The sequence below is a fragment of the Pieris brassicae genome, chromosome Z (genome assembly GCF_905147105.1).
Source record: "Pieris brassicae chromosome Z, ilPieBrab1.1, whole genome shotgun sequence".
NCBI lineage: Eukaryota > Metazoa > Arthropoda > Insecta > Lepidoptera > Pieridae > Pieris > Pieris brassicae.
The window spans coordinates 104,325-131,376 of NC_059680.1; the positions used below are offsets into that span (position 1 = coordinate 104,325).

Genomic DNA, 27,052 nt, shown 5'->3' on the forward strand with positions numbered 1-27,052 from the left:
AATCATTAGTGATTTTTTATATTAATGTGATGATATATTTTTTTGTATGGAGTAAACGAAGGGGATGCTCGTGCATATAAGCCGATTAACGAGTCGTTAGAAGGCACGCGCGTCGACGGCCTTTTTACACGCTACTTCTGTCTGTGGCCATGACGTCATTTGTGGCCACGGGGCAACCATAAGCTCACGTTTAAAGCGGTCACAGACACCTACCAAAAATCAATGAAGTAATTAAAAGTACCAGATCATTCGTATTTACGATTTTTTACAGGTCTAGCATAATACAGAGGCACGCGCGGAAGCCATTGCAATCCATCTCTCTCTTGCACACATTATTAGAGTGGGGCGGCTAAAGTAAAACTATTCTCGAGCATACATCATGTCGTCTCTCGTTAAAGTGTATTATTAAAGCGAGACGGGTATAGTTCAACTAAATTACGAGGACGGTTACACTACAAAGGTAATTGTACAAATTAATTCATCTGCCTCAGTAATGGCATAACATATAAAAATCCTTCGAAAGCATATTGCAGCTGACAATTTTCTTTCAATGACATAACGATTGACGGTTGACAACTAATTTCTTTTTAATTTTGTTTTTTCTAGTGACTGAATCATTGGAATTTTGTGGGCTCAGATGACATACTAACCCGTTTTAATAGATGTCAACTGTCACCTGTCAAATTTTAACATAATACAAATAGTTTTTGCATTACATTTTTGCCAGATTAAAAAGTCTAACAAAATATGTAACATTCTAAAAAAAATCATTTTTTTGCATTTCTTAGATACCGATAAGAAAATATTAAAAAACTATATAATAATAAACATAAATACTCTTACATCTCAACTTATGTAAACAAAGTACAATATTTGTATGAATAATGTGTTGCAACGGATTCAAAACTTGCAAATTAAAAACAAATCGCGAAAACCACCGGCAATTTAAAAGCTATATGTACATTAAATCACAATTGCATTAATTCCCCACGTTTGGGGCATCGGGGCATTCTGTAGAGGTCGATGTTAATTGTTTGTCTGCGTTCCGCAAAATCCTAATGCGCTTTACCATACAATTAAAACACACGTGTCCTCGTGACTCTTAGTCACGTCTGATAATCATTAAAATCACTCTATGAAGATTATTCAGAATGAGAAACTCGGCAGTCCACGTACTGTTAGGCAGTTGGTACGACGAGGTTCCGGCGCATTAGCAACTTGCGATCACGAAACATTCACCAAATGGCCGTCGCTTTGTACCGATTCCAATATAATGTAAGATTAATGGATGTCTTCGTGTCACTGGCCGTTCGCCAACTCATCCATGCGACATCTGGAAATTGAAAAGCTATTACTCAATTCGCCAAGAGATAGCTATCTCTACAAAGGATATATATATATATATATAGGGATATTTTCTTTTACCACTTTTCAATACTACTAATAGTTTAAACGGAATATTCAGAAATAATGATTCGGCGACGAATAACTTTAGAAGCCCACCTGACGGCCATTTCCGCGACCTCTAAGCTCGGGTAGTCCAGCTCCTTCACCAGACAGAGTACGGCCGACAGCAGATTCGAATTCTGGAAACACAATTTATATTAATATTTTTTTAATAATATATATTAATACTTTTAATAATTCACAAGACAAAAGGACCTCACCCTGGCGACGGGTCGCCTAGTGAAGCCCCTCCGTTCGGCCATAACCGCGGAGGGGTACTCCCTCCCCCCCGAATTGGCCCCCCTCTCGCCTCTTTCGCTCCTCTCCCATTCCCGGACAGAGTACGTATCGCTTCTGGAATCATACGTTAAAATCATAAAATAACGCCCTGGTTTAATGTAAATACTCACTGCCAGAGGGATCGCGAGTGCGCTGTCGTTTTTTTTAAATCCCTCGGATGAAATAAAAATATGTGTCATTGAACATTGTTATTAATACGGTCGTCCGCAAAGTCAGAGCGCAATTGGACAAAAAGATTAAGTATATTATTTATAAAAATGAAAACAAATTACTCACCGATCACTCCGCTCGCAACAGTCTTGCGCAGGCGCACCGTACTGTCTCCATTCGCCATTGCTCGACGAGTATGCGTAGTCCTGAAATATTTAGAACAAACAATCAGCGAGCCTTCGGGCTCTATTTATGGCTGGTACAGCTCAACATCGCGAGCGTCAGACGCAAACGGACTGGAGCGTCCGTCTGCTGTTCGGTTACAGTTTTCGATGAAGTCGACTGTTTCGTCAGAATCTGGTACTTCAGCCTGTCGTTCGTTTCTAAAGTCGATTAATGAAAGAGAAATTTTATCGCACGAGCCTCTTGGGAAATTGAAAAACTAAAGTTAAGCTGGGGATTGAGTTTAAGACCCCGTCCTAGGAGAACTGTTGACAAGATTACCAGTGGTCCACTCTTGATCGCTGTCTAATATGTCATCAAACGAGAATTTATTTAGAAAGGAATTAATAGAAAATGCAAATCGATGACGCACCTTGACGCTGTGCGCCGACACCGAATGCCTCAGAGCCGCCGCCTCCGGAGACCTCGTAGTTCTCGGCTGCAAAAGGAAAGCATTGTTCGAGAAAGAAACGCGAAACATTGGGAAATGAAAAGCCATTCTGTGTGGTTATTATGCACATACCTCGTAATGAGAAGCGGTCATCGCCGGGTGCTCGTACCTCTCGTCTTCGGGCGACGCCACACGGCGCGGTGACGCCGGGCACTACGGAATATCAACGGTGACAAAAACTTCGAAACGAAACGTCTCCCGTCATTACAGCATCATCGAGTATCGATACTCGTCAGAATATTAATTGTTTAGTTTTCGGTTTATATTTTTTCTATTATGGGATTCGATTACTCGAATGGTATATACTGACCGTGGGCGCGAGCGGAGATCTCGGCTCGGATGTTTCTTCGACGGAACCGTCGCTTCCCTGACACACACACACACACATTAGTATAAACACACGCACTCCTATGCTCGTGCTCTATACGTCATACATTAAAAGCGAGACAGGCGTCCAATCACCGATAACAGATATTTTAATCTCGCAGTCCTCGACAGCCCAGCTCGGGTTTGGTGAGCGTAGCTCTGCGGCTGAGCGGATCTGATCCTGGCCACTGAAGGGCGGGACGGAAGCTCACTAGAGTGAGCGACATGAGGGACCACGCCTTCCCCGGTGACGGCTTTTACTTAATCTGGTTTTGCCAGGCTTAGGTTTTAAGGTGTGACGTCATCGCACTAATTAAAGGAGACAGATGTACCGTTCCTCCGATCAAAGCGGAGGATCGTAAACATTGTTAGTTAAAATGAACCACAGTTCAAGCGCAGCATGCTATCGTGTTGTTTGAATACCTGCTCCCTCGCGGTCTGAGGTTGATAATACTCGGGCTCCCTCTCGGGGCTCGACTCGCACGACCTCGCGGTCCGGTATTGACCGTATTGCTCCTGCTGAAATATTAAACTAAACATTTTCTAATAGCTCATTTCGTACGTTCTACCCCCGAGACCGACCCGTATATGAAAAAGGAGATGTATGCAGCACGCCTCTAAAACCGTGGTTTCTCTACAATTGTCTATTTCTTGTCGTCTTTATCATGTGGTGTGTCTATGTGTCATTAGCGAACCGATTTTAATGAACACAAATGCTATACTAAGTCGTACTTCACACAGAATTTAACTTTTCAGTCAACCAACCTCCAATATCACATACTTTTAAACTCGGGTCCAAGTGAGACTTACCTGCTGAGGATACCCTTCGTCATCAGAATCTGGTATATGGATGCCGCGTCTCATCGCCTCTTGGACCTGCCGACAAATTTATATAAAAGCAACTGCGCCTTCTCACGAGCAACTCGCAAATCTTCCTCGTGAACCATTCGAGACATTAGTGAATAAATATAATGAATTCTCCATCGTCAAGGCAGCGTTCGTAAGAAACTGACTGCGGAAATAACGAGGCTTCAAATTAGAAAAAGCCAGCATTGAAGGTAAACAGGGACCATTCGTAATTTCAATTTTCTGATTATCAATTTTTAATATAATACCTCTTCAGGTCTAACGGGAACATTGTCCAACTTCTCCAGATTCGGAAGATTACGAAGTACTGTCATTCTGTACCTGAAAATGACGGATTTAATTATGTATATATATAACAACAATATATATATATATATATATATTATACAGTACAATTTTGAACAAGAAAAAAAAACACAACAGCTCGATTTAAATGCCTCAGGTACTAGGGTCTAATAAGTATATAGGAATTTAGTTTTGAAATCAAAGTTCAATTCAAATTATGACCAGCAAGAAATAAATAAATCAATGGCACTACATCCTCTTTAGGTCTAGGGCTCAGATTTCACCAGGCTCAGGGAGATCAGCCTTCTGTGTCTGGCTTATGACGACATTTTAGATCTAAAAAAGCCGATTTCCTCACTATTTTTCCTTAACCGTTCGAGCGAATCTTATATGCGCACATAGAAAATCCATTAATGCACAGCCGAGAATCGAACCTACGACTTCAGGGACGACAGTCGAACGCCGAAGCCACTAAGATATCACTGCTCTATATAATAGATAATAAATAATAAGTTATTCATAAATAAATATAAGGTAATCTAAATGAATCTAATATTTCGTTTATGATTTTACAAGTACCAGGGGGTAATAGGTAAAAATTCCTAGGAAAACACACACATATTACACATAGTATATATATCAAAACATAGATAAACAAAAACATAAAAAAATCCAGTTAACGTACCAAGTATAAAAAAGCACCAGGACAACATAAGTACAGAGCTACTCACTCAGAATGTCTCGTACAAGGGTTCTCATCCAGCCAGAGGTTCGTCAGATCAGGAAGACGTCTCAGATGTCTGATCTCAGCTAAATCCCGGATCTCATTCTTCCTAACGTACAGCTCACGAAGGCGACGACACCCCGCAAAATCAACCAGCGTACGGATCTTGTTTATGCTGAAAATTTTTGAATTTCATTTTAAACTCATTTATTACATAATAATAAAAAAAGGCCGATACTTTTACAGTTCTTTTCTTTTGCATTTATCGTAACTTGGGCACCAGAATAATACCTGCTCCACTCTTCTGTTCCTCTATATTACATAACACTCGCTATAATAGCGCATTTCCCGAGACGCAAGGCCTAAGCCAATCGGAGCGTGTCTACGATAATTGAACAATCAGCGAATTAACATTAGCCAATAACCGATTGACGATCCAGTTTTGAATTTTAAACTTTGCCTAATAGAAATCTTATGTCACTTTGACAACTGACACAGCATAAATAAACTTGCAAGGTGTACGGGGATACGATGGCCCACTGGGATAAAGAAACGTAGGAAGACAAAAACAATAGCGATGGGCCGAGGATATCCTAAAGGTTCCTGGGGAGAAATGGATGAAAAGAACAAATCCAAATGGAAAGTTCAAGAGGAGGCCTTTACTTCCAAGACTAAGTGAATAACAACCTACTTGATTAAGGTATGGAAATACATTTATTATAATTACTATAGAACCTATACAAATCGTTATCACATTAAACAATAATTTCATGAACCCGCCAAAACGCTTCTAAACAAGATAGCGTCGCTCCAGTCAACTGTCAAGTTTTCATCAATGTCATTCTCATTCTCAAAGTCAATCTCATTCGATCCGACAAAATTAAGCTCCAAGAAAGCAATTAATTTCGATTCGACTAATCTATGACGGTTTTGTGTCACGTGACTGACTAATGTAATACACATTACGTTATTTTAGTCCTTCAAAGCCATGTCTTTTAAATAATACTCTCACTTCCTTATAGCACAATTGAGGTGAGAAGGCCTGTAAATCCAGGTTATTGAACGTCTAGTGCATCTATAGAATATCTAGCCTTCCGTCTAGACCGGGCTGAAGTTTCCGTTCGCTGGTATTTATTTTGAATGTCTACTTATATTATATAGAGAAAAGATTTGATTGCTCCAAAACTACTGGACTGAAAAATTCATTCCCAACCCAGCTATGATGAACACAGGCTGTGGAATATTTTCTAGATGTGGAGGAGACCAATTAAGATTCCTGACAATACAGCAATGTACTACAGTATAGAAGACGTCTATATCTACGATAAAGTCTAACAATCGAAATTATCTATACGTTAACATATTCTCAAAACATAGATTTGGCGTTTCTTGCCCCAAATACAGCAAATGGACCAGAGAGTGATTAAAACCCTCAAGGGTCACTACAGCAGGAAATTATTGATAGAGCTGGTCTAATCTAAGGGTAAAACTTCTGTCAATATGCTGCATGCAGTAAATTTTTATCTAAAGCCTGGGAAGTTAGTTAGTAAGTTGACACCCACAACTATAAAGCACTCTTTTCGACTTGCTGGACTTTGTACCAATTCTACGAGTGATGAGGTGAAAACAGAACCTGAGTTTGACACCGACGACGACTTTCCATTAACCGAGTGGATTCAACAGTTCAACATGGCAAATACGGCAAATCTTCAAACCTACATCGAAGTAGACAACTGCCTGCTTAAAACGGCTTCCGGAAGCTCTGGTAGCAGCTAAATTATTGGGAAAATAATTCCTTAATCACCAAGATGACTGAATATCGCAAGATATGAATGAAAGAACCAAAAAATACAGCAAAAGACGTCAGACAAAAATAACGGACTATACCCAATAACAGTCATATAAGATTTTTTTTATGTACATAACTACTAACACTTGTCTGAAATAAACTATTTCATTTTCTGATAGTCTTCTGTCCATTTAACGACAACTCTAAAACACCATAAAATGCACAGAGTTCTATAGAGTTAACACTGTACTTCTAAACCAAAACTCTCCTTTCAACAGTGTGAACCCAATTTGAGAGTAAGAGAAGAAAGAGTATGCGTCAAGGGACGTTGAAGGATTTTGTATGTTATCAATTCATATTACTATAGTCTAGAAGAATATGATAAATAATCATTAAATATTTACTATCAAAGTAGTTAAGTTAACATATCGACTAAAACTCTAGTTAATACATACCTGAACGCTAGAACTTCAACATTGGGCATTTTTCTCAACACGCTGACATCACCGAGTTCGGCTCCCCTGAAAAACAAAATATTTCTCTTTAAATTTTAATAGGCTGGTATCACACTTACGAGCCTTCTGGCAATATGAGTGTCCATGGGCGGCAGTATCACTTAACATCATCACACAACATGAGCCTCCTGCCCGTTTGCGTTTGCCTCCTTTTGAGAAAATGTTCTTTTTATTGTGTACTCACTAAAAAAATAATTTTCTATCAAACCTGGAAGCTATCAATTTTTTTTCATAAATCGATCAAAAATGCAAACAAACAAGAATAATCTATATTTAAATATTAACTTTTGATTTCGTTGCGCACGCGCCGGTCACGCGATTCATCGGCATATAAGCAATTGTTTAATACTAGTTATTTATAACTCGTTTCGTGTTTTGGAAAGATTTTAACCGACTTCGACTAGAAGGCGATCAATTTAACGCGTTATCAGGCTGGTAACGTAAACCCTGGACAGTTAAAATTACAAATTTGTCAGACAACTGCAAGTTTCACCCGTCTTTCCTCAGTGAGGTAACAAGGGCCCCTGAGCTTCTTTGGACATATAGCATGGTGGTCCAGATTACTTGGAGAAGCTTGTGACCAGTAGAGTGAAGACGAAACCCCGAGGACGCTGGACTCGCTAGATCGACCTAGTTAAAGTCCTAGCTAGTCCTAGCAGGCCATATACCACAGGCTTGCCAGAGGGGAAGTGAAGGAAGATATGCAACAATAACAACAAGACTTCCAGTAGTAAGGAACGCGACTAAACAAGTCTGCTGCGGCTCATATAGCCAAAGGCTACAGAAGGAGACAGTAGAATGAGAAAAGGAGCGCTCTTACCCTGGAGTTAGAGCGCGGGAGACGTCGAGTAAATAGGAGAGTGACAATTCGACAAGCCGTTCGCTAACTTTGAAGGAAATCCGGTCCAGTTATGTGAGCAGCATAGCTCGTACTTGATTCTTATGATTCTCTTGATACGCGTACGTATCTTACGTCACTTACAATTTTACTTACTCGTTATTAAGTCTTATAACGGGACCGTGGATGTGTGAACGAACGAATTAACGAACTTATACTTTAACTTGTTCGTTTTACATCTAGAGTACAATGGCGTAGGCGTGCGTGACCTTCACCGTTCTCCTTAACAATATACAATGACTCATCGTAATCATGACTCCGACTGTATGACAAATGTCGTATAATATAATAATTGCAGAAGAAGCTGTGTTGGTCTTTTTTATGGAACAGAGGGAAAACGGGCTGGAGGCTCACCTGATGTTAAGTGATGCCACCCGTGACCTATGCCAGTGGGCTCGCGAGACCTGCGACATACAGCAACAGTTGGAGAAACATTTAACCTGATCTTACATGGGACATTTACCAATTATAAAACGTCCCTTTCATTTCAGCAAATGTAGCAATCACAACTGAGCGGTGAAAGGCAGCGTTTGGGCACCGCCACCATATGGGAGTAGCTGCCCACTGGCGTGTTTCTAAACCAATTCGACTTTGGGTCCTCCAAAGAGAGCATACATTTTTAGAAAACCGGTACCCGCACGCCCTCTGGAATTTAGCGTGTCCATGTTCGGTGAGTAATTCCGAACCAATTCGAGAGTCCATCAGCAAAGAGCGCATCGATTGTTAGAAGCACTCGCGAGCCCTTCGTTTTATCCATAAAAGTTCCAGAAATTAAATACTCTTAACATATATATTCCTATTGCTATTATTATTTGTTTCTTCGCAGTGTTAGCTTAGTGGCTTCAGCGTGCGACTCTCATTATCATCCCTGAGGTCGTACAACTCCTGCTGTGGAATAGTGGACGTTCGTAGGAAATATGCGTGTGTCGGGCACAGGAGGCAGATCACCCACTTGCCCAATAGATTGATAAATTATGAAATAGATACAGAAATGTGAGGCTCGGACCTAAAAAGGTTGCGCCACTGATTATTTACTTTTTATTTTTTCAATTCTTTAATTATATTCCTAATTGCTTTACATACATATATATACACGCTTAAAATAACTGGTCAACGACACATTAACAGACTATTTCTCGGAGCACTTACTCGACCCATATAACGGCGCCAAGCTGACTGTTGGAGTGGAGCCAGCACAGTCAAAATCAAAATATAATTTATTCATATGTCACTTAATCTACTGGAAGAAAGGCAACACACTGTTCGTCACCTGTAACCATCACATGCTTCACGCATCACGATACAGCAGTTCATCATTATAATGAAAGGAATAATTATCACGTATAAGTCTTGGTAATGCACTTCAAGAGACGAAAGATTTGATGAGTTGCATAGGCTCTAAACCTGATTTGAATTCCCTCACCATTTGAACCCACCCTGAACGATGAACATGGGCTACGTATTTCAAAAAAGTTAAGTGTATGAAATTACGATAGTGTAACCCGAATGAAAAGACCAATAAAGAGTCCTATATGCTACGCAAATCTATTGACAATAGAGAAATTTCATGTATTACAGTTAGTTACAGTTGTTATAACGGAAAAAGACATATCTACAAAAACCTAGCCAGTAGCAACTGCCTCCGCCTCGAACTTCGTTTCGCATTAATATGATTTTGTTTACTCCACCTTTGTAGTAAATACCCTCCAATACCAATATGCCACCTATACAATTCGCTTTTCCGGAATAAAAATGTTTGGTTGGTTTTCACGTCATTTTCCTCTCCATAAAAATCTTCCACAGACATCAAGAAATAAATTTGAAAAATAATTACTTTATATAGATTTATATATTAAGAATAAAACAAATAGAAGAACAAGTAAAGTAGCAGATGGCGAAAATAGGCCGGGCACGTGGCGAGGGGAAGTACTAAACTGGTGCCCAAGAAACAATAAACGCAAAAAAATCAATTTAGAAGGTGCATAGACCAGATTAAAGAATTTTACGGAAATTGGAGGAGGCCTTTTCCCTACACGGATACCAAGGAATTAATGTGATTATAGAAATATAAATGTGTTTGAGTGTAAAAGTATCAGGAATAAAAATCAATATTAAATCACAATAATTGTTATTTTATTTCAAAAATACACAATTTAAACTTGTATTACCACGAATTAGTTTTTATATAATTAGCATAATGAGCAAGATAACTTTCTAACTCAAAAGCAAGACATTAACTTTCATTTATCTTGTCTATGGTTTTGTTTATGTAAATATCCCGCGTGATATTATTCTATGAAACTCAATTATTTAACATTACACTTTAAATTTATAGAAAAGTAATTTATAATATATCGCTAACAAGCAACCGTAAGGAAAACATCTAAAAACAGAAATATGATAAGTATAGAGCATAACCAAGTCCAATAAAAATATTATAGATTCACCAACCTTAATCTAAAATAATACAAAAAAAACTAAAATATGCAATACAAAAGAATTAGAAATACAAGAATTTCAATAGTCACGATTGAGCAGGATAGAATATGGTTAAGAAATGTTTGTGCAGAAGAGTCGGGCAGCCACAACTTACCCAATGATGGAGATCCGAAATTTTCATCTTTACATAATCCTCTATCACTGGACTAGAATTATTTTGCCCATATAATGTTTAACCAATGATCTATACAGTAAATCTGTAATGTATAGGCCATTGTTTCAATGTGGGAAGTGAGTGGGTAACGACATTGAAATTATACGCAAAAGTTGTACCCACATAAGTTCATACTATTCTCGCATATGGAAGTCACAACTAGGTCTACATATCAAATCTTACCCTATTTGGTTCAGTAATGAGGAACTAAATAACTTACATCAAAGATTTCTTGCTGGAGTTATGTAACCTAACCTTACTTAAGATATACATATATATTTTAGTTAATAATTAGAAGCGCAAACTTAATGTCAGCAATTATCATACACTTGAAGCCAATTAATTGCAAAACATCAATTTTGATAGTAATAAATGAGCCTTTGGTTTTTCATATATTCATGAATTGTAATATAACATTCTAGTTTCCGATAATGTCTAATAAGTCGACTACACATATTTTATATAGATAACAGATATGCCACTAGATTATAAGAACCCATAAATAAGTCAAATTACAGTTTTCTGTTAGTCTAGCATCGCAACTCCACTCCCACAAATAATTTCATGTTATAAGCCCTTGGTTTCAATGGTTAAAGGCTGTTAACACCTAACTTCAAACAAAATGTTTCATTTATTATACATCCTTCCACTTGCCACCAAAATTAACTCTGCTTAATATTTTTACCAACTCACAGTGGTTAAACCTATTTAGATAAGATTATAATAAACTATTCTAGTACTGGAAACCATAAGAAACACTTTCAAATAGTTACAATTGATTCATATGACATGTTAAAGTAAGACTGACCAAATAATAGATAGCTATTTGAAGAGTTACCCTATGGGCTTCAGCATGCAATGCTCCTGAGCTTAGAGTAAAACCCCGCACTAATGACAAAGGAAACAGACCAGAAAGACGACTTGTCTTGCACAGAAGGCTGATCACCTGCTTGTGTATTATAAAAAAAAACAAATGATCAAGAAATAGATACAGAAATCTTTATAATTTCACTAACCTTCAAAGATCCCTTGTAACAGCTCTTTTTGTTTATATACTGTTAGATGTTTCATAAATTTAATAAGGGGTGCCAAAAACAATTGATATAGCATGTGCATAGGTCATTAGATTATAAGGATATATGGTTTAACAGCATATATTATTATAATTCATAATAAATTATATCTTCTATATAAGTTAAGTTTAATTAAGAAAATCCTGTTAATCCAGGAAAAATATGACTGTTTCTTTATTTGAAGAAATTGACAAAAGTAGCGACCTTAGCCTAACATTGCATGATGTAAAATCTAGTACACACTTTAGTCCTGCATACATATGTTAACTGGTTAGGAATATTTTAATTACTATTTACTTGTATTTTGCAGTTTATATGCATACATTGATTCCGAAAGAGTGGACCACATTGAATAAAGTCAAATTGATAAAAAAGCCCATTTTAACTCATGTAAACAATTCCTAGACATTTTGTTTTCTTACATGACTCTCCTGAAACTAGTTGCTTACACGGACATATAAAGCCCACAATTATTGAATTATATGTATGGTATAATTTCTCTTTTAAGTGCAAAAGCCTAAATAATTAAAATAATTGTTGATACATGTAGTCATTATCGCAAATAAGATTAACCTAGTTTTACTTCCATACATCATTAGACTTAATAAATATTGACCATACATCTAACTAACAATCATTTTATACCGAGGTTTATATATCTCCCACACAAAATGCACTCTGCTAGTCAGAGAATCAAGTAAGCTATATCACCTTGGGTAGTACCACCACAACCACATCAAAAGCACTGTCAGCGTTGCTTTTCCATTCTAATGGGTAGACCCAGTGGCTATTATATTTGACTAGCTATGATTTGCAAATACATTACAATTTGTTGTAATGTTTTATATCATATAAGCAAGAAATAAACAGGTCCAATTTTAAGTCCCAGAAATTGATTAGATTGAAATAAGTATATATTTAAATTTAGTTCCAAGTTTTACTATACTGAGAAATACATAATATATTCTAATATTACACAGTTATTTATTTCTTTGCAAATTAAATATAGTCATAAGGACAATTGTCAACCTTGAACAGTGAATCGTGTGGTTTTCAATTTATACAAGATTCTAACAAGACTCTAATGTCTACAGAAAGACATTTACATAACTAATTTACTGAATACAACTGTATGTCTATATCAGGGTAAATTTGTAGGAGATGAAAGTTCTCTATCAGATAGCAATAACAAATATTTTTAAGATATTTTAAAAGCCAAGGGTTGAGCTCAACACACTACTTGCTTTAAATCTCATATATACAATGTTAGCAACAATTTTATCTAGCCAATAAGGGCTCTCAACAGCAAGACTGAACAAGTATCTAACCAAGATTCTTCGAAGATACTGTCTTTACTTATTAGTATTATATCAACAAATATTTATGTAATAATGTGTTTATCATCGTAAAACATTATATTATATTTAGAAATATTTGTATTTGTAAATATAATTTATAGTCTTTATCCAATTTTCTATAACATCTTAATAAGGCAAAGAATATTATAGGTTGCTAGGAAAATGCAGTGAGTATGTAATTAGTAATTTTAGATGCAACCTACGTAGATAGAAGATAAAGAAATATAAACGTAGGTAGATAAAGTGTATTTCATAACGGTATAATTTAATTACGGTGAACATCACGCAATTTCGATCAGCTGTTATACCATTGTTTGCTAAAACATGCTGTACAAATGGTGTTATTGTCTTTAGTCGTATTTCTAGATTTATTTAAGGGTTGAGAAGGTGAACGAACGCGAGTTCACAAGCGGAACGAACCACGCAAGCCCTGGGTTCCGTACTTAGTAGTTAGTAGGTACTTACCAGCAGTTTAGCTTTTTTATCGATGATAAATCCGATTGTTTCGATCTAGCGATCACCATTTCCTCCGTTAATCGAGCCATTTTTCACAGCACAAAACACACTATCACTGATTTAGACGGAAAAACTGCGGCCGCTCATCGTACCACGAACAAACAACGCGCCAGAAACGCGAACAATAACTGAGGAAAAATAAAAAAGCAAATAGTAGTTAGAAAATGTGAATCATTTGACATTATGAATTATGACAGTAAAAATTGACAAATGTTAACTAACAATTAAGATTTTAAGTTGTCAATGTTTTGTCTATTCTATATAATGCAAACCTCGGAATAACAACTAAAGAAATAAATAAAAAATTGTCGCACTTAGACATTTTATACAATCTTTCAGACTCTCTACATACTCTACTGTTTAGTTTAGGGGTTTAGTCAAGATGCCAGATGGATGTGTTGCCAGATGGATTAGGCGACGTATGGGTACGTCTAGGGATCCCTAAACTAATTTGACTTCGCCCAGAAATCTCCTAGGATTCCCTCACCAAGCGGATGGTGTCATGGGCCCTGGCGCGATTCTTTAAAGCGGCGGTCATGTTGGGATTGTTGGGAAATGAAAGGCATTATGCAAAGTATCTGTAATAGAAAATGGATTGACAGGTCCAAGTTTTATTTGGCTTATGGTTAAACGAATAAACAATTAAGTAAGGTTAACCACGCAGATCCTATTTTTACGATGTGTTCGTACATCAATTTAGTTCCAAAATCAGGAACGTGATATACAATAGCAAAAAAACTGTATTTGGCGTGTTTTTGAAATTAATAACCCTTAAAAAAACCTCTAATATTCTTTCTCCCCCTTTTGCCCCTTACTCGGTTGAGAAACCCCTAAATCTAGGGGAGAATCCTCTGATCTGGCCCCTCTGCCAGGTTTCTTCTCTTGCTAGAATTAAATGGAACTATTATAACCTACAATTTTTTATGCAATATACTAGAATAACATTCGAAACTAGGTAATCTTTTTAAATCATCGATAAATATAAAATATATTTGATAAAGTAAAATTAATACTGATTAAGAATGTTCATTTGAGCTCGTCCTTAAGGATTTTTTATAATTTCAGTAAACATCTGCACTACCGACTAAAATAATATTTTTTCTTTAATATTCGATCATTATTAAGAATAGGTATGCCAAATCAGTTTGTTAGTAGTAGAAGAAAGTAATGATTTTATGTATACAAAGACACTAGTTTTTGTTGTAGGGACACAAATGTCAATTGATTTACTAATCACGCGATCGAAACGTCACTCTCGCCGCCGCGCAACTTCGCTCGCCATCCTTCCACCCATCCTCCCGTGATTTTTGAAGTTTTATGACATTTTGTAAGAACAAAATGACGGCATGAAGTTGTCTTCAAGTAAAAAATGATGCAATAGCTCAATCAGATTCAAATTTGTGATTTGAGATGCGCTTCGGACGTATTACAGCTTCAAAAATGAACTAAGCTGCTCAATATACAACAAAAGATGACACTTTGGTTGAACAAATATATGGTGCCAAAACGTTTAAATAAACTGCTATCATCAAAAGAGGGAAAATATAAACATAAAAGATGTGATAAATGAAGTCGCGAAGGTAAATATATATATTTACCTATTATCGCGATTGGTATCCCGCGATTTCACTCTTCATAGATTTTATCAATTTCTTTTGCATTTCTACGTCCTTTGGAACGTTAAAAAACTATTTACGCGGCGCATTGGCGGTTGTATTAGTACAACACATCATTTCCATTTTAAAATTTCTAATGAAACGTAAGAGTTTTGTGCTGAAAGTGCAAGCGTTGACCGAGTGTTGTGAGATGACGTCACACTGTCACACGCATCGATTACGAGGCGCAACGCAAGTTTACTTCTATACATCGGGAACTAATTGACGTGTTTTCACTTTTAATTTTTACTCCCATTTTCTATTTTTGTCAAAGATTATGGAGAGCTAATATTTTAAATTAGTTAACATTATTCCTCGGAACCTAAAAAAAAGTTTAGTAAAAATTAAACGTGATCGTTACTAATGAAACTGTCAATATATTACAGGATTTTCCTTTAAGTAAAAACAAACAGTTGAATATTGTACGTTTTCAACATTTTAATGTTGTTGTGTTTTGTGTTTGCATTCACAAAGTAAAGTATATTACGAAAATAATACGTTGTCATAATGCATATAGCTATTATTGTGTACTTATATCGCATTAGCTCGAACAGTAAAGATATAATAATTATGTGGAAAATAAATATTTAAATATTGCAAGGGGTTTTCCGACTAATACATGATATCATAATAAGACATATTCTCTTAACTTGAAGTATAATATTCCGTGTACTTACGTACGTACTACTTACAATAAATTTGATTTTGGATGAGATACTTAAATTTAAGCATAGACTAAAACGAATGCATAAATGTCACAATATATTTTGATCTTCTTTCTTCAAATAAATCGTCGCAGGAAAAACTATACTCTGATTTTTAATACCGTAGAATTCTGACAGCTATAATTTTTTGACATGTTAGAGACAAGGTTTGTAAACCTTTTTGGTCGGGCACATTTTTCAATTTCAATGCGAGTCGGAACATCCTAATTCTTCACCTACATTCTTTTGTTAGAGAATATATTGTGTGGTGTGTGGTGGTAGTGTGGTATATGAATGTGGAGACATTACCACAAACACAAAGAGTAAAAAACACACAAGTTAAGATAACATATAATTTTTTTAAAGGTTAACTAAACCTGGAATTAGTAGGCAGTGATGCTAATTCAGCATGCATGTAATGCAGTGAGTTAATTCGTGATATAAAAATGTTTGTTATTTTTGTATTAGGTCATTTGAGTAAGTTAATATTTAGATTGACCTTTTCGTAGGTAAAACATAAAAAATACGTAGGATTTCTTTTTTTTATTGCCCTCAATTGGATCAAATTTGTCTCTTTCGGTTTCTTAGTAGCAACACGTCAGAATTCTCCGGAATGAAAAACAGTTTATTTATTTTAAGTGGATTATTTTACGTAAGTTACAAGGAATAAAATTAATACATATTTTGTAAATATATAGACATAAATATTGGCATTGACTGACAGCTAACAAACGATAACTGATACTTGGCAACTGACAAATTTTTAAACTATAATGACATGTCGATTGTCGCTGAGTGCTGACATGTATTTTGTCTTAAAAGTTTCGGTTTTTGTTTTCTTATGATTATTGGATTTTGGTGTTTTCGATGAACTATTGCGCTAACAGTAAATAATATGGATACAATTGAATCGTTGGACGAAAAAGATAGTGGCCCTGAGGTTCAATTAAACTTTCCCGCCTCAGTGATGAGCAGAATTGAGGAATTAATGGGCGGCAGTGAACATTTTGATAGCGACGAAGTAAGTTTTTATGATTTTAAATGTTTTGTGTATTATTTTTGTATATTTATTGAATACAATTTCAAGTTCATTGTAATACGATTAGAAATTACTCTATATAGGGTTATTTTACGAATACAGTACCTACTTGGTACCTTCTATTTCCTCAGAATGCTTTCCTTCACCATACAAATAAGTAAATAAAAATACATATGGAAAATATGTTAATACTTGCTAAATAATGATATATTAACATTATTATAAATCTATACTATTTACTTCTATAATATTTGGTCTTGGCCTCACTCCTCAGAAATCTTTTTCTGTACCCTTATCTAAGAATGAAATTCAGAACTATTACTCCCGTTTGGCAAAATTCATAGCTTACATTGATGTTTGTATTCAGAGACACTGGTAGTTAAACATAAAATTTTTCCTTACAGTTCTGCTCTCTCAAATTGATGTTTCTTGTAGTTTTTTTTCAATATTAATATTTATTAGGTTTGAAAATTGATGAAATGACATTTTCATCTGGCTTGTAATAATGTCTCTTGCTTTTATGATTATTAAGTTAAGACATGCCCAACTCCACCCAATGCCAGAATGTAAAACTGAAACAAACTTAGAGTTAACAGTGACATACTCTATTCGGCTACCATTTCTTTGCCTTTACTAGAATCCTTGTTTAATTGTAATTTTCTGAACAAATGCAATATTGCTATGAGCTAGAGGATCACATAGAAAACACCTTCAAGAGTTTATTTTTAAATGAGGAATTTGTTTACACTTAAAAGGCACAGAAATACACTAATTACAACTCACAAAATATGGTCACTAGTTACTTAAATTATGTGCACTTCATACAGTACTTTGTCACTTGTTTCACTATTTGCACCTAAAAACTGTAACACTCGACTACTCATGTTATGAAACTGCCTGAAAAAATGTTTCAGCCTCCTGAAAATGATTTTCTAATAGGTTAGAGATTCACCTGAAACGGCCATAAATCATATTTCAGCTTTCAGAAATGGATTCTAACATTTTCAGTAAGTAACGTTTGTAGAGAAAACAAGAAACAACAACAACAAACCAACCCCAGTCTCAAGCTTTAGTAAGAATTAAGATTTGAGTAAGAAACATTGTGGTGTTTCCAAGAAGGCTTTTACTCCTTTTTTCACTTCACTTTAACGGTTACCTTTTAGTGATGTTTAGGACAATTTGTTTTGTTGTTAGCCAATATTAATTTACATTTGTTTCACAAACTCAAAATAACTTTATTCATATAGATTATAGGTAAACAAGTACACTTAAGACCGCCAGAAAAGAGGTTAAAGTAATTGTAAATTTACATTTATTTTAGTACTAGTTTGCAAGTCAAGGTGTAGAGCGGGCAAGACAAACTGGCAAGAAACTTTACGCCACTCTTTTTAATCACTTGAGTTATACAAGTTGTTTGAACTGGAGCAAATTAATCCCAAGGATTAGGATCATTTAAATAGTCGTCGAATTTATAAAAAGCTTTATTGATGATTAACAAGGGCTTTGAATTTATTTAGTGACAATTCTCTAATTTTGCTTGGGAGTTTGTTGTAAAAATGAATACAATTTCCATATAAGGAGTGGATTATCTTCTGGAGCCTTGGTTGGTCGTACACTGAAGTTGGTATTATACTGGTGAAAGTATTTTTTTGTACATACAACATAACCCTGAGCTACATGCTACACAATCTTAGCGTGTCTTTATCAGTAAACTGTTGTATTTTGATTTAACGTAAGTTGGTCTAGCATTATCTTTTCAAAAACTTAGCTCAACTTGGGGAGCACTGAAACAGGTCTGAAGTTTGACAGATCAGACTCACTACCTGCCTTGCAAAATGGTGTAATCTTACTTAATTTCATTTGGTCCGGAAAGACTCCACAAATTACAGACAATTCCGCTTATTACGTCAATAACGGAATTTGAAATCACTGTTCACATACCCGATATTTACTTTGTTTAAATTAATAAGCTTAAAAGTTTTAATGATATCATTACAAGTTATATGTTTAAACTGAAATTTTATAGGTGGTTTTTACTTTATCCATCTTTATTTTTGAGCTTAAATATTGTGACTTAGATTTTGGGTAAATACTTTCTTGAATTCATCAATAAACAATCCAAAAAAGTACTGTATAAATTGTTAGGAGATGAGTTGTCACACAGAAATGGCATCCTACACACCAATGCTTCCCTAAATCTGCCCAAATGGTCATTTGTAATAGGAGTTATCAAAATATTCTTCTTTTTACAAGTCTTTTGTTGCCTTAATTGGAATTCAACATTCAACTATGTCACTATATATTTTATCTATACAAGTTGCAGTGCTGGCTGTTATTCTTGTGGGTGAATGAAATTGATTTATTACATTGTATGAACGAATAAGACTAATTATGTGTATACTTAAATCAGAATAACAAACTAAATTGACATTGAAGTCCCCACACACAATTAGCCCTTTTTTACACTTTACTAATTTACACAATATCTCCGCTAATACATGTTTAACATTGTTATAGACAACTGATGGAAGACAATATAGACTTACAACAATGAATGTAGTTAGTTCTACAGAGAGGCTGATAATATCCTTTCTTTCTTTGCATTCAAGTTGTTTATTAATTAGGATTAATGAGCAACCATGAATTGCATTTTCTCTGCAAAACACACTACCAACCCCGTGGTTACTAACATTAAACAAAACTTCACATTTTTATAGTCAGTGCTCTGTTATGCACAAGAAGTATATTTTTTGACTATAGTTTATTTCGTTCATATTGGTTCTTTAAGCTACTACCACTATTATCGTAACTTCTTTATTTGTAAGACTTATAATGAATACTCGCACATAAAGGATCGGCTGGGCGTGGTCAAATTACATGACCAATTTCGATCACAGCGACAAATCGACTGAGAGATCAAAAATGGCAAAAGTATGGCGGGACAGGGACGGGTTCTTCTGCTACTTGACTACTGGATAGATATTTCCCTTCTTTTCGAACTACAGCGTAACATTAAACGGCAAGGTCTCTTGTAAAAATTGCCAATGGGAACTATCCATTGTATCTTGACAAAACACATTGTGATTGTTGTAAAAACTAATAAATATTATTTTTACCAACAGCCTAACGGATTTAATTCAAACTTTGAAAATCATCTAAAATCATTCAGCTCTTGAGCATTGTCATGGCAACGGCATTAACTACGCTACAGATTCTAACCTTTCTCTTAATAACTACTGAAGGAGTTTGGATGATTCTTTGATAATAATAATTCTTATGATTTTGGAAACATTCCGCTAAAATTAATATTTGTACAATTTTTCAGTTTGATGCAGTAGCCTACATCAATCGTGTGTTTCCAACGGAACAATCACTATCAGGGGTTGAGGCGGCAGCCTCTAGATGTGAATTCCGTTTAGCAGCTGTTCAACATGACATCCGGAGGCTGGTACAGGCCCAACACGATCAAAGGAAAGTCGGCCACCAGGCGCTGCTGGAAGCCCAGAAGTGCATCTCGGAGTTGTCGTTGCAGGTACTAATAAACAGAGATAATTAGTTTTGTTTTAATTTCACCTTTACCTCGTAAGAATGACAGGCAGACTATATTGCGAGGGATGTGAACCATCCACTGCCGTCGGCTGCAAGACTGTTTCATTTTTATTTGTTTATTGTGAAGTTGCTGAACTATCCGTTCGCATTGATCCTCCAAATAATGTTTTGTGTTTTTCGGTGGTGTTGGTGATGATTAGTTTACATCTGGTGATAGGTATTTCCGAACCAATTCCACTTAGAGGCTTTTAAAAATTCTTAAAAGTTTGCTCCCTAATACATGGGCGTCCTGCTGTCCCATAAGAACACGTTATGCCTTGACAACCCATGAAAGTTGGTTTAACTCTTAGGTAGCGGATATAAACAAGAAATCAGAACGCAGTGAAGGTATGGTCCGCGAGATCACATCTGAAATAAAGCAATTGGATTGTGCCAAGTGGAATTTGACGGCAGCCATCACGGCGCTGAACCATCTTCATATGTTGGCTGGCGGAGCCGCGTCTTTGAGGACATTGGCTCAGAATCGACAGTATAAAGAACTCGTCTTGCCATTGCAGGCCATTATGGAGGTATGTATTTCATTTATTTTACATAATTGTAAATGGCTGCGCTCTACGCTCCACCTGCAGCAAAATCCTAAGGCTTTGCAGCCATATATAGATGTTGATGTCTTCCATTAAGCTGTATTGCTCCATTGACAAAATTTCCGCAGCAGTTTCATCAGGGATAACCTAGATTAAAAAGCAAGAAGGTGATCAGCCTAAAGCACGTGGGTGGCTCATTTTATATAACTAAGATTTTCGGTCCTTTTTCTTATTAAACAAAGAAATTGAGTAATGGACTGTCTCGTCTGAGAAGGATCTATTATTTGTGTTTGTTTAAGAATTATAACTAGTCAAAGATTTGTAATTTCGTGACTGACATCGATCATCAAACTCTAAGGCACTTCTAGCAGACAGCTTTATTTAGATAACTATTAGTGCTTCATATTGATACGGTAACTATGAGGTGGTCAGATGAGAAGGTGGATCTCAGTTGTTACGGTAGAAGAACAGCATTGCGAGACTTGGTTTTGTTGAAGTGTTGGTGGCTTTATTTCTCAGGTGCTCCAACATTTAGAGAATTATCGCGATATTCGCGAGTTGAACGCACTAAGAGAAGAAGTGCACTCGATCCGTGCGAATCTCGCTGAACAAATATTGGCGGATTTTAAACAGGCCTTCACTGGTGAGTACACCTTTGGTAGGGTATATGGACTCTATAATGTGTGAAATCCCTTAGCTTAGCTTTATATTGATAAACTTTTAAAAGACTCGTACTCCGTGACTCCAAATGCATAACGACGAACGCGATCCCTTACTGGCAACTTTAGTTATTCTATTACATCGAAATTGAAATGTTTAGGTGGTAGTAAAAGCACCATTTCCCAACGGACATTGAGCGAGGCCTGTGGAGTGGTCGATGTGTTGGAGTCTAAAGTGAGGCAAGATCTGCTGAAATGGTTTATAGGACTGGAGTTACAGGTGAGTACCGACTTTTTTGTAAAAGTAATAAACGGGCAAATGGCTCATCTGATGTTAAGTGATGACCGCCCATGGGCACTCATTGTCAGAGGGCTCGCAAATGCGTTGTCAGACTTTTAATAATTGCTCTTCTTGGGAGTCAAATGGGATTAGAAATATTTACGCCTACGAAGAATTGCCTTCCTCTGGCATTTAGAGTGTCCATGAGCGGTATCACTAACCATCAGATGAGCCTCCACGCCGTTCTATAAAAAAGGTCCTTAATTAACGGAGATCCTCCTAGTTGTCTTCAAACTCTTCAGTACATAAATGCTTATATCTATGTTTAAGGAGTACGAACACCTGTTCTCCCCCGAACAAGAATGCGCCTGGTTACCGCAAATAGCGAGGCGCTACTCGTGGCTCAAGAAGCACCTGCTGGCCGTCGAGCAGACCAAGGGAGCTATATTCCCAGCGGCCTGGCGGCTCAGCGAGAGGATCGCTCATCACTTTTGCAAGGTAGGTGAACTAAAGGGGCTTCGCTCGCAGCCGATTTCGCGGATTTGTTGTTGTAGGACTAGACGTCGCTCTCCTATCGCATTTAACACACGGACAACGCCATCTGGTGGTTAATGAAGGAATGAAATGATGAATCACCACCACATTAGGCGTGGAATGTTCTATGCGATGGAATCCTCCTCTTGGTCGATATATGTTTGAGCAGGACCGGCATGCGAACCGGCTCGCTACAGTCTGATTAATTATTACATTTTTTTTAGATAACCCGGGAAAGTCTAACGTCCCTAATGTCGTCCCGTAGGAATGAAATCGACTGCAAATTATTGCTTTACGCGATACAACAGACGCACAACTTCGAATTATTACTTCATAAACGATTTATTGGTGAGTTGAAGCGTTGTTGACGTGTGAGGCCGTTCCCTCTTATATATGAGCGAGGATAAATTCGCACATGCTAAAGTGCATCGCTCCTTATAAAACCCTCCTAGTTTGCATTTGCATTGCATTTCTTGTGTATTCTTGTAAATATGTTTTTGTTGAGTTCTGATTATTTTCCCGTAACTTTAGGCACAGAGTTGGGACCAGAAGCCGAAGCAAATTTGGAAGAGATCTCCTTTGATGATTACATTGAGGTGAGTCATTAAAAATTATTAAAAAGGCGCTTGTTTTGGTTTATTATCACTGAAAAATTCAGCTCTCTTGTGATTCTCCAGCGCTTTTCTGATTTCAGTAAAATATCTGTTCGCTTAACGCTTACGCCAGCTGTCTTTGCGATGTTCATTTTCTCATTTCTCTGTATATTGAATAATAAAGACATAACAACGGGAATTGATTAAATAAAATTGTTTTGTGGACTATTTTAGAATATCGAAGATGTGACGTCACACAAAAGTCCGTGGGTGGGTGTGGTCGGAAAATGCTTTGAAGAGCATCTTTCCCTGTACATAAGCAGTCTTGATAATAATCTCCGGTCGCTTATGGATCGGTTTATTCAGGTAATAATTTTTAGTAATGTAATAGCAGTAATTAAATTGTAATGTCTGAGTCATTACAGTAATTTGACGGTAATATTGATTACCAATATTGTGTTAATATTATTAAACTGATGCAGGCCCCTAGGATTTGAATAGGTTTCGGATTTTCCATCTGAGTTTAGGAATGACTTATGTCGTCGAAACTCATGTTCTTTTTTCCTTGAATCGATTATTTTCAAAGAAAGTAGTTCAGATTGATTATTTCTACATAAACGGAACAATCAGTCAAATAAAAATAGGCATGCAACAGTTAAGATGTATATAATTGTTGTCAAAACGTATGGTCTAATTACTCTCCCACGCTATAAAGGCACCTTGCCAGTTTTATATGGCTGACTCACCTTGCAAATAAACGATTGATTTCCTTATTTAATAATGTTCGTGCACGCCATTCACACTCATAATCAAGGCCATACATTACTGGCACGGCTTTAAATAAATAAACGCCGTATGGTAATACTGCTGTCGTCGCAGTAATATTATGGAATGGTAATTTTATGGTAATGCAGTAGTCATGTTTATATTACGGTATTTAAACATCGCCTCGACGTACATCGTTCCACAACTGAGCATTTAAAGGCAGTTTTGGGCACCACCACAATGTGTAACCAGCTGCCCACTGACGTATTTCCGATCCAATTAGCCGTAGGGTCCTTCAAAGGGCGTACCAATCCTTAATCTGCCCGTGTGGCCCCTGTTCATGACTGATTTGATTTTATTATCAACTTTACGTTAATTCTGCTGTAATAGTAATACGAACAGTGTGAAGTTGAATTCAGTCCATATTTATACTCTTAGGAAGCTAAGAATATCGAGATCAGCGACTGCGAGGGGAGTGGGTCGGGAGGGGTGTTGGCGAGTTGCGCGGATCTCTTTCTCTTCTATAAGAAATGCCTCGCACAATGCGCCACTTTGTCCACGGGGGATCCGATGTTAGGTGAGTCTAAGCTTGGGGCATGCACGTTATTGAAATTTGCTTGAGTCGTGAATTTTATTTAACGATTTGATTATTTATTCAAAATAGATCGGCCAATTGCAGTGAAGTTTAGCAGAGTAAAGTAATATCTAACTATTGCGAAAACTCTATTTTTTTGTTATCTGCTGAAATCGCTGTAGCCACACCGTAGTCCGTGTCCTGTGTAAACCGCTCCCGGAGACCCCGAAAACTTTGTCGTACCCAGAACATACACCTAAATGTCTATGTTCCAATATATTTCTAGAACTGTCGGCCGTGTTCGGGAAATATCTCCGCGAGTACGCGGGGTCGGTCCTTCAGAACGCATTACCGAGGAGTAATTCCAACACAGTCAACAATATTGTCACGAACATACACACATTTCTCAAGGACGAGAGTGTTGTGAGGTAATTTTCAAAAATATTTATAATACGGAGCTCATAGACAATAAGAAAGAAAGTTGAATCGACAACGATTGTTAACTGTCAGTCGAATTTGGCATTAACCTAATTCCGACTTCCGACTCCCGTTTCTGTTAATAAGGTAGGTGATCAGCCGCCTGTGCCAGTTGTTCTTCATATGAAGTGTTAAATACCATAGCCATAGCATAATCGTTTCTCTCCACAGATATACAAAGCAGGAAATCTCGAAGATCACGAGTGTAATAACAACGTCCGAGTACTGCTTGGAGACGACTGTTCATCTCGAGCAAAAGTTGAAAGAAAAAATTCACCCGAGTCTGTCCAATAAAATCGATTTGGGCCCCGAACAAGATTTATTTCACAAAATGATCAGCACCTGCATTCAAATTCTAGTCCAAGATCTGGAGCTGGCCTGCGAGCCGGCTCTGTGCTCTATGACCAAAATATCGTGGCTCCACTTCGACACGGTCGGCGACCAGAGTTCCTACATCACTCAAGCGATTATGCATTTGAAGAACTCGATACCGATCTTGAGAGATAATCTCGCGTCGTCCCGGAAGTATTTCACCCAATTCTGTATCAGATTCGCCAATTCTTTCATCCCTAAATTCATTCAAAACATCTACAAGTGCAAGCCGATCTCCACCGTCGGCTCCGAGCAGCTGCTGCTCGACACGCATATGTTGAAGACGGTGCTCTTGGAGCTGCCGTCCCTCGGCTCGGATGTCAAACGTCAAGCGCCGACGACGTACACGAAAGTCGTCATCAAACTGATGACGAAAGCGGAGATGATTTTAAAGTTGGTCATGGCGCCGTTGGATAATAATTTGGAGGGTTTTGTGGCGCAGTTTCTGCAATTGTTGCCAGATAGCACGCTGGTGGAGTTTCATAAAGTCCTCGATATGAAGGGAGCCAAATTGGGTAAGAGCCAGTTGACCGCTTTGGACGCTCTCTTTAAGGAGACGTCGAGGAGTTGTAGTGAGACTGTCAAATGAATGATTTAATATTTGTGGTTTTCGGTTAACTTTAAGAGCGATTTCAATCATCTACAAACAAAAAGCATAAATACTATCAAATATACAAACAATGCAATTGCTTCTGAAGCTTACAAAAATATTCATTATTAAGGCATTATAATCTGCTTTAAACAGATGGTATATTATCGTGAATTCGACAAAATTGAATGGTATTTGACATTTCTAGAATGCCGCCATTAGTTTCGCACCAAAACATTTCTATATATAAGCTTTAGTAGCGTTACAACTAATTCCAATAGTTTTAATCAATTTGCTCAACATTCGACTTCTCAAGCTGCTATAATCTGTTTTGTTATTATTTGTTAAATATGAATTCAAAATCTAGTTCCTTCCTCACATTGTTATTTAAATCACCGAAGAGAATATTGAAGTTAATCGATCGTGGACCAAATGAAAATACAATGGTTTTCTGTAAAGTCGGTTTACGGACGATAGTTTAACGTGACCACGTCATAGTAAAACAAAATTGAATTATCCCTATTTTGTATGGATACAAAGAAGGAGTGAATCCTCGGGCACATAAGGCCAATCGAGGGGAAGTAAGATAGAGTCATGCTTTTTCGTGCTTGCAGCCGGCGTTCATCGATTTATTCTTCGCTGTCACGTCAAAAGACGTTCAAATAGGCGCGAATCGCTGAGGCTACTTGATTTTTATAAAACAGGAATATATTTGATGCTTGTTTGTGTTATTATCGTCCATATCGTATAAGTATAGAATCTTAATTAGAATAATTGTTTATGTATATTGGAAATAAATTATTAATAAAATTAGAGATATACATGACTTTTATTTTATTTATTGTAAACTTGGAGCAGTGTTGGCTTCATCGTGCTACTTTCAAATCTGAGATCGTAGGTTCGAACCCTGGTTGGACTAATAGACCTTCTATGGCGCATTTAACATTTGCTCGAACAGCGAAGGAAAACATTGTCAGGAAACCGGCTTGCCTTAGACCCAAAAATTCCACATGAGTTCGGCACAGGAGGCCGATCATCTGCTGATCACTTGCCTATTAGATTGAC

At 36.9% G+C, this 27,052-nt stretch overlaps 2 protein-coding genes across 7 annotated transcripts; one reads left to right on the forward strand and one right to left on the reverse strand.

Annotated features, from left to right (window-relative positions):
- Positions 1-260: 260 nt before the first annotated feature.
- LOC123718720 (cilia- and flagella-associated protein 410) lies at positions 261-16,148 on the reverse strand. 6 transcript variants are annotated; one of them, XM_045675453.1, is made up of 16 exons: positions 15,961-16,146; positions 15,212-15,590; positions 14,395-14,498; positions 13,563-13,741; positions 7,056-7,121; positions 4,819-4,986; positions 4,051-4,123; positions 3,746-3,811; positions 3,359-3,454; positions 2,880-2,936; positions 2,642-2,722; positions 2,492-2,557; positions 2,023-2,102; positions 1,668-1,800; positions 1,504-1,586; positions 261-1,333 (listed from the first exon to the last, which is right to left on the reverse strand). In XM_045675453.1, exons 4-16 carry the CDS (start codon positions 13,640-13,642, stop codon positions 1,300-1,302), a joined length of 1,083 nt encoding a protein of 360 aa, XP_045531409.1. In that variant the 5' UTR covers positions 13,643-13,741; positions 14,395-14,498; positions 15,212-15,590; positions 15,961-16,146; the 3' UTR covers positions 261-1,299. The 6 variants fall into 6 exon arrangements, with proteins under 6 accessions (XP_045531409.1, XP_045531413.1, XP_045531412.1 ...); XM_045675457.1 differs by lacking the exon at positions 3,359-3,454 and having other exon boundaries at positions 15,961-16,148; XM_045675456.1 differs by lacking the exon at positions 2,880-2,936 and having other exon boundaries at positions 15,961-16,147.
- Positions 16,149-16,765: 617 nt separating this feature from the next.
- LOC123718783 (vacuolar protein sorting-associated protein 53 homolog) lies at positions 16,766-26,806 on the forward strand. Its single transcript, XM_045675570.1, has 12 exons — positions 16,766-16,993; positions 20,337-20,543; positions 20,911-21,129; positions 21,664-21,787; positions 21,965-22,083; positions 22,414-22,581; positions 22,842-22,965; positions 23,149-23,213; positions 23,445-23,576; positions 24,414-24,552; positions 24,836-24,977; positions 25,198-26,806. Exons 1-12 carry the CDS (start codon positions 16,868-16,870, stop codon positions 25,985-25,987), a joined length of 2,355 nt encoding a protein of 784 aa, XP_045531526.1. The 5' UTR covers positions 16,766-16,867; the 3' UTR covers positions 25,988-26,806.
- The last annotated feature ends 246 nt before the right edge of the window (positions 26,807-27,052 follow it).

Bases quoted from the DNA above. Each gene is read 5' to 3' on its own strand.
- LOC123718720 (XM_045675455.1), bottom strand. From the start codon at position 13,642: ATGGCTCGATTAACGGAGGAAATGGTGATCGCTAGATCGAAACAATCG. The intron at 7,122-13,562 runs GTAAGTACCTAC...TTTGTTTTTCAG, and splicing joins ATAAAAAAGCTAAACTGCTG to GGGAGCCGAACTCGGTGATG. The intron at 3,455-3,745 runs GTAAGTCTCACT...TTAATATTTCAG, and splicing joins ACGAAGGGTATCCTCAGCAG to CAGGAGCAATACGGTCAATA.
- LOC123718783 (XM_045675570.1), top strand. From the start codon at position 16,868: ATGGATACAATTGAATCGTTGGACGAAAAAGATAGTGGCCCTGAGGTT. The intron at 22,582-22,841 runs GTAGGTGAACTA...CATTTTTTTTAG, and splicing joins TCGCTCATCACTTTTGCAAG to ATAACCCGGGAAAGTCTAAC. The intron at 23,214-23,444 runs GTGAGTCATTAA...GGACTATTTTAG, and splicing joins CCTTTGATGATTACATTGAG to AATATCGAAGATGTGACGTC.